The following is a 14,054-nucleotide window of genomic DNA, read 5'->3' as shown; positions in this document are numbered from 1 at the left end:
GACGGCCATCTTGGTAGCTAATTTCATTGCAGGAAATTGGTATATAAGTACGGCTCCTATCTAACTGAGTGAGGAAATATGTTTGAATAGCAAACAGCAAATCAGCATTAAAATCTAAAGACAACAGAGCTACAGAATCCTGCTAACAAAATATTTTGTAGGACAGTCTTAAATGAAAATACAGAAAAATAAAATCTTAGAATACATTCGTTAATTTTCAATGTTAGTTTTGCGCTCGCTTCCCAAACCTGGCTTTTGCATTCTCCAAAGAAACAAAGTTTTTAAGTGAATTCAGGTACAATTTTTACTCAAAAGTTGCAGCCAGACAAAAATAAATAAAAATGATTTTAGGTAGCTAACAATGAAATTAGATACATTATCGTTTATAGTCAAGATCACAAATTAAACTTGAATAGTTAGCATCTTTGCCATGCTGACCACAAAATGACTTTCATAGGAAAAGCAATATCTGGACCATCATCTGTTTGATTACCAGCATTCTTCAGAATATTTTCTTTTGTGTTCTACATAAGAAAGAAACATATACAGGTTTCAAACAACATGAGGGTGAATAAATGATGACAACATTTCTGTCAACTAAAAAAAAATGTTCCCATTTCCTGTATCTTTTTTTGTCGACATTAAAGCTTCTCAAATTAAATCTCTTGGAACAAGTTCTGTCTGTCATACTGTGGAAGACATATGTGACGGTGACATGCTTCTATCCTCCAAAACCACTAACAAAACTATAGTAAAAAAAAACATATAATCCAGACTACATAAATATGGGGGCAATCAATAAGAAAACATTCTGTGCTAACCACAATGCATTCTGTGCAGTGAATAGTTGGCTGCCAAGAGCATGAAATCATCAAAACTCAATTTAACAATTCAAACAATTTTGAAACTGTATTTGGTCGCTGCTAGACAGCCTATGTAAAGTCTGTTGAGCATCACTGATTTAGGTGACTCATTCCCGCATTTAAAATGCGGCTACAATGCTCAGAACTTGGCTGTCTGTACATGTTCTAAGAGGAATGGCATAAAAACAGGAGAAAGACGTTTAAAACCATTAAACGCGACAGGGAAGAGAGTCATATAACATGCTAGGACGCCAGAGCTGTACACATTAAGTAGCAGAACCCTGACGGGACACCAAAGGATCTCATTAATAACAATGATGGAGCTGCACACAGAGATGCAATGCAGCTCATACTGTTACCACAAAAACAACAAGATAATTGAAAACAACCCAAACAATAGTGTATATTTACACATCGTACATATCACATTCAGGCATAACTAACACTCTTCGCTTCCTTCTTGGATGAACAATAAGACGTTGGCAATATTACAAAATGCTGCAAACTGGAATCAAACCTATCACTCAACACGCACATAACCCAACATAATTTATATCATTTACCATCAGAAGACAGGGTGAAGACTTCTTTAGGGATGAAGAGTTTGTCGTCTGCAGAACGTGCCCAGTCTTTCATTCCTCTCCTCCCCTTCATGGGGAAGTTGATATCACTGGAAACAGCCGAAACTGGTTCTCTCTGGATGGTGATTACTGACAGAACCAGAGAAAGACAGATTAACAGTCTTGAAAGTTCAAATTATTAAACGCTTCACAGAAGCACCTTTAAGAGTTCTGCTCTGCAGGCCAGCATGACCTTTATTTGTGGCCCTTTAGTGGATGCCATGGGAACTTACTGAGGTTGTTGGTGACGACCAGAAAGCTCTGGAATGGCTTTTGAGCCTCCCCAATTAGATGAATGAAGTCTTCCACAACTCGCATCAGTAACATAGAACCCGGAGAGACCTAGAAGGAAGTTACAGGATCACAAAAATACACATACAAGAAAAAAGAAATGAGGTTTAGTTCCATTTTGGGTATGATTTTTAACATAACATAAACATAAACTACCTTTCTAAAGTTCAGGGTGAATAATGCTTTTATTATTCAATGGTGTAATAAACTGATAAAAATGGCGGTGAAGATATTAGTGTGAAGAACAAAATTAGCAGCACAACCTTGCACAACACTGATCGTAAGAAATGTTGTTGTTTTTTTTGTTCTTAAGACAAACTTTAGCAGTGTACATAATAGCGCATATAATTACCAGACAAAAACCATGAAATGTCCATAAACTGTTTATTGCAAAAAACGAATAACTGTCAACAGTAAAAAGCAGTTTGTTACTGAAAAAAACTATAAATTCTGCCTTCAAATATATTTCACTTTCAGCGCAATTTTTACAGCCAAATCGTGATAGTTTATGATGCCGGCGTGAAACGATGATGGAAAATAAGCATCCACGTGTGAGATGAGGCACAGTATATACCGTCATCCCTCAGCTCTACACTCTGTCATGTTTATAAATTGGCAGCAGGTTTTAATTCACTTGTTCTTTGTTCCAGAAAACAGCGTGCCACTTGCACATTTCACTGTGAAGTTCATCTGTACACGGAGCCCATTTCTCAATCTAATTGGAATTTTACTCCTCTTTACAACATATGAAAAAAAAAAAAAAAAAAAAAAAAAGCCATTTGTGACTGTCTGTGGAAAGTGGCGACGCTCCATGCCATAGGGGACTCCATTTATAGTATTTATACACTTCTGGTTTGCATTAGCTTTGAATTTATCGCAAATTAAATGTATTGTAATATGTGGCAGATGGTGATTTTATATGGATCCAGACAAAGACAAAGCAGATTGGTGCTTGTTGTTGGTTTGAAATAAATTGGAGGGGAACTGACATCATTCTTATCAAACAGACTTCTGGTATCTTTCACAAAGCGACCTAATTTCCTTAGTCTGAGGAAAATATGCTAGTTTAGAGAACATTTTTATCTTGGAGGTTGGATATTTGGATATTTTTTCAGTACAATGAAAATTTAAGTATAATTAATTGATGTCTCTGACAGCCAATCATCTTCATATGCAAAAAAAACAGTGTTGTGTAAAACATCAAGTTAATACCACAATATTCTGTTTTATATTCATTTTTAAATTCACAGTTATTAATACAGCTTTTTGCACAAATAAACATGGTTGTATCATGTGAGGCGTACAAAAAACAAGTTAGAACAATGAAACCCCATCCAAACTACATGGCATGCAGCTCTATGTAGTATGTAACTGTTTGTACATTCACAAACAGACATACAGTATAAACAGTGAGAGGCTGTCATGTGTAAACCTCAACAAATGGCGTGTTTATGTAAAAATTATACTACTGTTTTTAGAACCTCGCTGTAACTGAAAATGAAAACTAAAATTGGCACAAAAATATATAGGCTCTGGTAAAACAGAAATTGTGGACTTATTTTCTCTTTAACAAGGCAAATTATCCCATTTTAGAGTCAAAATGAAATCAGCATCATCCCTGTTTACTCTCCTGCTCTTACGGTTGATTAATCAGAGTTATTTGAAAGAGACAAAAAGCTTCTAAAGTTTAATCAAAAAGTTATAACTTGATTTTCAGCTGTCACAGTCTATTGGATAACATTGTCAAGTGCTAAATGCAGTAACTTGCACTCATATGCAGTGCAAATTTTTCACTATCCAATCAGTTCCAGAAATACAGTATACTGCATTACTGCTGAAAAGTTTGGTGTAAGTATTTGGATTATTTATTTGTTTGTTTCTTGTTTGTTTATTCGGCAAGGATGCAATAAAATACATATAATCTTATTCATTAATTAATTTTGGGTTTTTACCGAAATTAAATCTTTGGGAACATAATAAAAACAACTGTATAATAATAATATAATAATATATAATAATAAAGATATGTATGGTAGTTTATGGTATAACTTTCAAAAAAAAGTTATGCCTTAATATTCTTTTACACTGTTACATAAGTCACATTTGGTAAAATATATAAAAGTAAAATGTAGCAAAAAAAAAAAAAAACACCTTTTTTCAGCTGTCCCCATCTGTCATTGTTGTATAAATGGCTTACTTGTAGTTTTACACTAAGAAAAGTATTTTAAGATAAAAAGTGAAACACTTCCCCTTTAATATTCTGGCAGATCGAACGAGGATTGAAGGGACATGGTGAACACTCCAGCAGGCTCACAGGAGAAGATGATTATTTACAGAGCAGGGAGAGCAGGAGGTGTGTCAAAGATTTGCCCGTTCAACTGTGCTTTAACACCAAAATCTGGCTCAGTCACGCTGAGCTAAGCACCTGGCGCCCGCATACGTACACAAACATAAACGTTCACTGGAGTCACGAGCATGTGCCGCACAGACTTTGCGCCGTATGTGACCATTAGTCACCATTACCTCCACATATCCCATGTCTATAATTTAAAAAAAGAACTTTACTTGCACATGTATGAACCTTAATGCATTTGGACAGGAAGTGACATTGGTGACTGCGGTGCATTATGTTAGCAGAAGGCGTCAGGCACTCATTTTGGCATAGCAATAGCACAGTATTGCACAATGTTGTATTTCAAAAATTAATGCAGGTATATTTTGGATGTTTAGCAGTTCTATAATTAGTCTTTTGCTGAGATTTTGAAAGTTTTTGAAACAGGTTTCCCATGTTTACCAAGACTATACATATTTAAAAAAATAAAATAAAAAATGTACATTGTGAAACATTTTAGATTTTTTAATATAACAATAACACAATAACAATATAGGGACCAATTCCAACTATTCAGCAGTTGCCTGTTTGCATGCCTTTTATTAACATATTAGCTGTTTATTAGTTCTTACAATGCACACATTCTGCATGACCATAATACTTATCAACTACCTTACTAACTATTAATACGCAGTGAATCAGGAGTTTAGTTATAGCTAATGATTTGTTAATAGCGACAATTGAGCCTTAAAATAAAGTGTGAGCAATATGTCCTCAACAAGAAATCAAACACGTACATAGCACAAACAATTAAATGTGACAGGTTTGTTCAAATTCACGCCTCTAAATATGAACAATAATAATATGCTTGCCTTAACTCAACTACAAATTGGTGCATAAAGTAAGACTCATTTATGCATCTTTTGCCGTTTCACCCAGAAAGATTGGAACAAGAACGGATTTGGCAACCCTGACAGGATGCGCACTAGAACTCTGGACTGTAAAGTTTAACCATGCCATAATGTGTCAGTAATTTGACATCCCCAGAAAACGCGTATGCTCTTGAGTGAGTCAGAATATGATCTCCTGCAGTTAGCTCAGGCCTCAGGGCATGAGCGGGCCTTCACCAGAAAAAAAAAAAGGCTTCATGGATGGTTGAGTTGAGGAAAGTTTATTACCATGCAGAAGTGTCCTGGCTTGACATGGAAGTCACCATGGACCTCACTGCATAGCGTCTAAAGTCAAATAGTGTCTAATGGAGCGGTGTAATGCAAAGAGGCAGCTCTAACAGCACATCCCTTTCCCAACACACTTCACAGTCGGCTTCTATTACATCCAAAGCCAGTCTGATTACATCTGTTGTTAATCTGTGAGATCAGACCTGGCTTTGATGACACAGCTCGGTCTGAGGGGAAATTAAAATGGCACAGATATGAATAGTTGTGCTCTTTGGTCGGATATTTGCAGGTGTCTTGAAAAAAGGCGAGGAAGGATATTTTACCTGGTGAGCGTCTTCCCACTTCTCAAGGTTTTCAATGTCCAACATTAAGCTGACAATCTGGAAGAATTTCTGAAAAGGAAAGGAAAAGAAGACAGTAAAAACAAAAAGATAGGAATTGTGTGATGAAAAAATGAAAAAGAAAAGAAATGCAATGTTCCAAATCTGTTACTCCGCCCTGCAAATAAACGAATGAATAAATAGACATATACACACACACACATATATATATATACATATGTGTGTGTGTCCATGAGTTAAATAAAAAAAACAAAACTTTAATCTAAAAATATATATAAGTAAAATGCTTCTACTTCGTTTCGTTTCTGTGTGTGTGTGTGTGTATATATATATATATATATATATATATATATATATATATATATATGTGTGTGTGTGTGTGAGTGTGCACATATTAAGCAATAATAAAACAAACTGATTATGAAGTTGACATGTATGCAATTATGTAACTATGAATTTGACATGCCAAGCACTGATCTAAACCTGTATAACATACATGCCATCGTATACCTTTGAAATATGGATGGAGTATATGCACTTTTTCTAATCATGCCAGCTAAAAGCTCTTAAAAATCTGTACAAACCGTGGAAAACATTAAAAAAAATTCTGCCAGGCCATTTATCACTAATACACACCTGCACGTCGTCAGGAGCTGGGATGTAGGTTGCTCGCTTGAAGGTGTCCGTCACATTTCGGAGAATCTCCACGGAGAATAAGAGGTCGCCGCTATAATAATTCTTACGGGACATTAACTCCAGGAGACTCCTCACGATCTGAGACATGCCCTCCCCTGCCAGGGTCCTCTGACCCTTCGCAAGATGTTCTCGCAACTACAGGATAAAAAAACAAAACAAAAACACGCTTTTATGCACAGACACTGATAAATAAACCTCAATAATAACCACAGAAGCATGAAGTTGCTCCCTGGGTTTATAAATAAAACCAGAGAGATAGCAAATTAAATCAGCAGACATGGAATTTTAATGCATTTTCTCCACCGATTTTAATGGTGGATCTGTGGAATTCTGTTCATTTAAAAATGGTAATACATGCTCACCTATTAGCTGAAAGAATAATTAATATGCTAAAATATATGTACAAGCATGTTTAGAAAAGTGCAGCAGTATTGACTTGAACCCCAAACGCACCAATACGCTTACAATTCATTCACTAAAAACAAACTTAATAAATAAACTAACTTTAAAAAGTGAATAAATAAGCACCCTGAAGTGTAGATGCAGATTTAAAGGTAAGCCAGAGTGCAGAAGAACGCGCTGGCTTTGAAGCAGAAACAACATTGATCCGGGTCTGAAGAAAAGCGAAAGCAGTTTGAAAGTATCGACAGCCGCCTTAATCTACTTCCCATATATAGTCGACCAAGCTGCGAGCATAACAAAGTGAAAACAACTTCTCCTTTAGCGAATCAACTAACAGAGTTCTTGTTTGCGGTCGAACGTCAGCAAGCGAAGTGTTGACTGTCTAATGACAGTACTGTGAGTGCAGGAGGTGGCAGACAATGGCAATCAAAGCTAATTAAGCATTGTCTGATTATAATGAAGGGTTAGCGGACAGGTTAAGAGCACAATCAACCCTGTCACATCACGCCCCGGTCGAGACCGCATTAAAACCCACTCGCATTATGAACTCAAAGTTAAAGGTCGTGGCTGAGGAATTAGAAAGAGAGCGTGAAGGCAGGCTGTTGAATCTTTTAGGAAGTAATCAATCATTAAACAGAGGTTATGCAGCAACAGATAGAAAGTACATAATCGATAAAAAAAGCTGTGGGACTGGTCTTGTTGCTTTTCAAGCTTTTAAGCATTTATGGAATCTTCACCAAGAAGTGGTTTTCATTTTCTTTGTGTGTGTGTTATAATGAGCTGGGATCCGACAGGGGAATTGACTCTTTTTAGTGTTTTGCTGAGTGGTCATTGTCGTTATTATCATTTGTTAAAAGTGACAGCAGGGATGTTCTCTCCAGCACACACGGCCCTTTAAACACACTCCAATCTATTGCTTTTCTGTGGCTTGTTATCCCCTCTAATGAAACCACCAAACAAAATGAAAACAAATGTTGTCTGTGATTCTGACATGCACTGATGTACAGCTACGAATCTGGTGTATTAAACTTTTATTATTTAATATTCAGCTGCTCATCCATGCTATATATTAGGCTACAATATTCAGGGTCTGACACTAGCAGATGGAAGTTGTCAAATAAAATGTCACAAAAGTTCAGCTAGGCAACTGAATTAGTCCCTACGTGTGATTCCTCCCTTAAAACTGCAGTCATGCTGACTTTGGTCTTGCTTTCCAGTAAAAATTTCCATGCACCCTCAAAAAAACCACCAAATATAAAATAAAACTACAATAAACTAGAATATTAAATTAAACTGAAATAACTAAATGTACTAGCATAAAATATCAGGACTTGCTTGTAAGGTGATATATCTTACATTCGTTTAACTACCGTTTAATTTATATAGCAATACAATACTAATACTACTATACCACTGCTACCGCTACTACTAATAATGCAAAGTTATAATATTATACTTAGTAGTATTTGCAGTAGTAGCACTACTCTAGTATTACAATACAATTACAATAACAACAACATGTCAATCAAAAAAATTATTATTACTAAAGCTTAAAATGATCTCTGAAAACAAGTAGCATTATCTTATTATGTACAAAAAAACCAAAAAAACTTTAATACAGAGCCAGTTTCTAAATAAATCACACAAACTATTTATCAAAACAACAAAAGATCGCTAAAAAATGTGCATAAACAAATTAATATTCAAGGTTTTCCCATTTTGTGACCTCACAGCACGTCATCCGTATCCATGTACTCACAGATAAATGTAAATATCTATATTCGAGTGAGACACATCGGGCGAAGCTCGGAGGACCCCAGTAAGCAACTCCATTAGCGTCCAGCAAACAACGACGACTAGCAGATCCTACGGGGAAAGGGAAGAAAAAACAGATCGTTATCACCGTTGGGCACAAGCAATAACAACATGTCAAGGTTTGACAGACACGTACTGCGATGTTCGCACGCTTCATATAAAAGACTTCACTGGAAAGCGACACACGATAATGTCTGGGATAATGTCTGTTCTGAGTATTGTTTTGAGTCATTTTACACTGCAGTAATCTCAGTTTTGCTTAAAAATTTCTGCCAATTGCATCATTCAGATCAAGGCCAATAAGACTCGACCGTGGCCTCACCCCCGGTACCCTCACTGGGATAAAAATGGGCCTGAAAAATCACACAGGGAACGCAGGCAGACGTGGAAACGTAACCCGGAAAAGTCAGGCGAATCGTTCTCTGCAGGAATAGTTTTTTCTTTTGGGGGTTAGTGTACATGACAGTCGGTGCTGGCCGGGATGTGGAGTTGATACAGATTACAGCTCACCATTGACCTCATTCAACACTCTGCTCTGTGCTTCCACTTCAAAGACATCATTTATTAGGTCTTTCTGTTTTTATTAGGTAAAAATCACTGAGCGCCTTGGGTGTCTTTCTTCAATAGTATCTGAAAATGATTGCACGCTGTACTCTGAGGGCATAAATAACCCCCCAAAAATTTCCCACTGCGCTGGGAAGAGTTAGAAACTCTCGAGCCAATTTGAAAAGTGCAGAACGCTCAATATAGAACATTCACAAAACATGAACGTCATCATGTCCAAAACGACAACATGTCAGTGTGTGACATTAAATCCACAGCCTAGCAAAGAAAGGAATGGTTTTTGTTGTTGTTGTTGTTGAGACCAATGTAAGCTCTGCGGCAACGTCTGACATTCCAATCTGACAAAATCTGACTTGATATCATTGTTATATTAACTTTCTGCAGCGGCACATATTGGGCTGTAAACATCCTCATTAAGTTCTCTCTCATACACCACTAATTCATCTCAATGGGCTTAAGAACTGAATGCTGATTAACTGTGTGGAAACCAACTTATTTTGAGCCTGTTGTGAGATGTTGGTTTTGGAAGCTGAGCGATTGCACCGTTGATGGAGTTTTATAATGTGGTTTAACTGATCATAAAATCTTTTAATGAAGCCGCGGGGTCACGGAGAGAGAAGAAACAAATGTATCCGAGATTGCATTAGATATGGCATCTTTGGCTATGGCCAAAACAACATTAGATTGTAGTTTTAGAGTTTTATGTGATGTAGGCGGTGGCATACACTCTGAAGCTAATCAAGCTCGGATCATTAACTTTTCTTGAGCGGTTTTAATTTACTAGTAATTTGTCATTTAGCTGACATTTTTATCCAGATGAATGTACAATAAACTTTTTAGAGGGACGGTCGCCCTTGAGCAAGCTGGGGTTTAACTAAAGTGCACACTGGTCATGAATTAGTCCATAGAATCTGCAAACTCCCGATTACTCGCCTAGACAGAGACTAAACCAGATATTACTAGATCAAGAGGAAGATTATTAGTGAATAATGACTTAAGGGACAGTTCACTCATGATTTACACACCTTCTAGCTGTCCTAGGTTTATAACTCTTTTTTCAGTTGAATACAATCAGAGTTACATAAAAAAAAAAGCTTTTTCCAAGCTCTTCCAAGCCTTTTAATACAACTCAGACTGCATTTGTTTGAAGGAAAACAGGTCCATAGGATAGCTTGAATGTGAACGATTTTTATTTTTAATTACTTAAATTGGCAATAAAACGGACTCATCAGTGAATGATGACTTAAATTAATAAACTCATAATATACTGTCATTATCTGTGGGATTTTTTTTTTTTTTTTGGACCATTACAGCCATAGAAAGTATGAACTATCTTTTATATCTTGCTCAAAATATTAGCCATTAGTTGAAATAACAAGAGGGTAAGTCACTATTGGTTAAACTATGATCTTAACATTTCTTATTTCTGCCAGTGTTTTAACAGAGAGAATGTGTGGAATGACGTACCAGTGGCATTAGATGGACACTTATTGTATACCGTCTCTCCAGCTGAAGCTTTCTTCCACGTCATGGCTAACTGGTACTCATCTTTACACATTTCATGAGGTGCTGAAATGAAACAGTATGAAATGAAAAATAGGAGATTAACCACTGAAAATTACTGCTTGTAGAAATTTGCATTAAATACAAAGCCTATTGATGATTGAATGTTTTTGATTGTTTTCACAGACAGAAAGACAAACAGATAAATAGCTAGACCCCCACCCCAAAAAAATATCATTTTATTCAGTTTTTGTTGTAAGTCTTATTTACTTAGGTTGAATTAAATCTCTTTTTCTTATCCAATGGCAAATAGATTTATCATATTTTAAATCTAAATTTAGTTGTGTCTCTAGATATTTCACTAAAACAAGGCCAAAAAAATACTGATTAAGAAAATGAGTTTTTTCAGTGCGCAAGGCGAACTCTGTGAAGATCAGCGACTACAACAACAGACATCTCTCTCCAACTTTCATTCAAAAGCTTCTTCAGAACCGAGAACAACCCAGGGGTGAGAAACAGAAGGGGACTGGTTTGAAAGCTGAGAGAGATGGAGAACAGAACCCTACCTTTTTCATCTACACATTATACAGCCCGACAAAGCTATCGGACAGATTTTTGTCTTCAAGTTTCTGGTACCATCAAAGCCCTGTGCCCGATATAAGCTCTGCGGCAATGTCTGACATTTATTTAATCTATAGCCTCCCAAAGCTGCAGTCAACGGCATGCTTATTAAAATCTGCTGTTTGCTGTGCTGCTTGACATGCTGACAAATCACACATAGCAGCACTTTGAACAATTCCCTTCTGTAAAGAATGACCCGTCTCAATTGAAAGAGAGAAAAAATGGAAACAAAGTAGAAGAGAGAATGCTAAATATGGAAAAAGACAGAGAAAATGAGTGAGGGAGGCCTAAAGGACAACAGGCTGATTGAAGGAAAAAAAAGGGGGGGGGGGTTAGAAATAACAATGCAAAGGGCACTTTTTACAAATAGTCTTATTTTTTTAAAACATCAGTGAAAGCTTCTTAATATGTTGACTTTCAACAGGCCATAGACCTTCACACATGTTTGAGTCATACTGATAATTGTCTTTAAAAGCCAATTGCTTTGTATAAGAAATCAGAGTTGAAAAAAGAGAAAAAAAGAGAAGGAGCCAAGAGGAAAACAAAAAATCATGAACACACACCTGGGCATTTCTTGTCATTACATGAACGCACTTCCTCTCCAGAGCCATCACAAGGGTAACCCTGGATCCCCGTGCCTTCACACATACGGACCCGCTGCTGCCAACCTAAGTCACAGGTCTTGGAGCACAAGCCCCAGTGATTCCAAGCACCCCAGTTCCCACCACCTGCACAGGAAAATAAGAACAAGGGACATAGTTACAACGCTTGACCATCTACACAATGCAGCTTTTATACTCTTGACCAGAACACAGTAAAACAAATATTAATGACTCAGTGCTGTTACACTGTATATAAGCACCTTTTGGCACCTTTACTATCATTAAGAAACTAAATAAAAAGAAAACAATTTAGCAAAAAACAAATGAATGAATACACACACACACACACACACACACACACACACACACATATATATATATATATATATATATATATATATATATATATATATATATAGTTAGGTATTATATATATATATATATATAATACCTAACTCAAAATACCAACAAATACTATAATAATGCATCAGTAATACTATTCAGCCAATCAGATTTGAGGACCTAAACTAGCTTTTACATAAAACATGAGAAAGCACTTAAAAGTGAAGTGACAACCATATTTAGCTGCAGTGTGAATTTGGTCATAAAGCACCTGCATGAAGCTAATTTGTGCTTATTAATTATTATCAGGGGTGCTAACTGGCATATGCTGACACAGCAGCATATCTGTGGAACAAGTTGAGTGGTGCAGACCGTTAAATCTCTGCGGTTTGGTACCATAGACAATTCAGAGTGTTCGCTGCAATTAATTAGACCATGACAGCAAACAAATTGCAGCTGTGCACATAAACTACCTGTCAATTTAAGACTGTAAGCCCACCAGAAAGGAACTTACCCCCACAAGATGGGTTGGTGCACTCACGCGTTTCCGCATGCGGCCCCTTACACTCTGCCCAGCCGTGAACCGACACGCTGCAACGCCGCTGCCTCTGCTGAGTGCCTGAGCCGCAGGAAACAGAGCACTGAGACCAGGCCGCCCAGTCCAACCACTGCCCCTCCACTGCAAACACAACCACAGGGAGACGCAGAGAGAGAGAGAGAGAGAGAGAGGCAAAGGTGAGAACAGAATAAGACCGTACCAGAAGTGGAGGAACGACAGGAAAGAGAAGGACATAGAAGTGAGGGACAAACACAAACAGGAAACAGGAGGCCGGAGGTACGGGCAGAGACGGGGTACAGAAAGGGTCTGTGTTTGTCTATAGCACGTTTATAAACTCTTACTTACCCAGATACAAACCTGTCAGATCACTTTAACAAACTGAGTGATTATGATATAGATTGTAATGGATATTTGTAAAGTATTAAAAACTATTGAAAGCTTTTTTTCATTTCATGTATAATATATTTTTTTTTGGTTTGTTTTCATTTAAACACACTACAACTTAATATAAAACTACACAGAGATATATATATAAAACAAAAAAACTAACTAAAAGAAACCAATAGAAATTACAAATACAACAAAATTACTAAAGCCTTAACTAAACAAAATTAAATATATAGATAGATAGATAGATAGAGAGATAGATATAGACTGTGTATTCTAAATTAGTCCTCATAACACATTCTTTAAATAAAACAAGGGTTCCACGTAACACAGGTAGAAAGAAATTGCATCATAAATTTCATATTTAAACCCTCCTTAAATATTTTACTTTTTTTAAATTCTGTATTGAAAAATGCTTTTTAAGATCACCTCTTCATCCTGAACATTAAATTACAATGCATTCTATTAGAATAAACCTTGACCAGCACATTAAAGATGCTCCAAGTAACACATCCATTTCATGAAAATTGTAGTCTAATGGGTTTCAGAGAAGACTAGTGCAAAGAAAAAAGTAATTTTGTTTAATTAATTAAAGAGAGATGGACTACTGAGACAATCCTAAAAGCACAGAAAGTTAAACAGAGGCTTGATAACATTAATGCTAAAACTGATGTGAAACTTCGCTAATTTTAGTTAGACCGTTGCCTATTGCAGATGTTTCAGATTTAAATTCCTCAAAAATGAGTAAGAATTAATTAAAGGTAGGGAAAAAAACCTACTGATTGCTATTCATTGTTTTTCTACGCATAAAAGCAAGGACATTACGTATCTTACATTAATTTTATATAGCAGATTAACTGTGGATATCAAGAGAATATGCAAACACAGCAGTACAGGTTCTGCCTGGGGTCTTGTCTCTAACCATCAACTACATAACA

At 36.5% G+C, this 14,054-nt stretch overlaps 1 protein-coding gene across 16 annotated transcripts in view; it reads right to left on the bottom strand.

Annotated features, from left to right (window-relative positions):
* adgrb2 (adhesion G protein-coupled receptor B2) overlaps positions 1-14,054 on the bottom strand; it is a 232,946-nt gene that overhangs the window by 88,800 nt on the left and 130,092 nt on the right. For all 16 annotated transcript variants that reach the window (XM_043217683.1, XM_043217691.1, XM_043217679.1 and 13 more), the window contains 8 exons: positions 12,685-12,849; positions 11,790-11,954; positions 10,570-10,671; positions 8,483-8,589; positions 6,262-6,456; positions 5,608-5,676; positions 1,717-1,825; positions 1,427-1,573 (listed from right to left, as the gene is read on the bottom strand). In XM_043217683.1, the coding sequence (XP_043073618.1) occupies positions 1,427-1,573; positions 1,717-1,825; positions 5,608-5,676; positions 6,262-6,456; positions 8,483-8,589; positions 10,570-10,671; positions 11,790-11,954; positions 12,685-12,849 (1,059 nt within the window). The remainder of the gene's footprint in view (positions 1-1,426; positions 1,574-1,716; positions 1,826-5,607; positions 5,677-6,261; positions 6,457-8,482; positions 8,590-10,569; positions 10,672-11,789; positions 11,955-12,684; positions 12,850-14,054) is intronic.

Source organism: Puntigrus tetrazona, chromosome 19 (assembly GCF_018831695.1).
Source record: "Puntigrus tetrazona isolate hp1 chromosome 19, ASM1883169v1, whole genome shotgun sequence".
NCBI lineage: Eukaryota > Metazoa > Chordata > Actinopteri > Cypriniformes > Cyprinidae > Puntigrus > Puntigrus tetrazona.
Note: the sequence above shows the minus strand (reverse complement) of the source record. Positions and strands in the feature narration are given on the sequence as shown.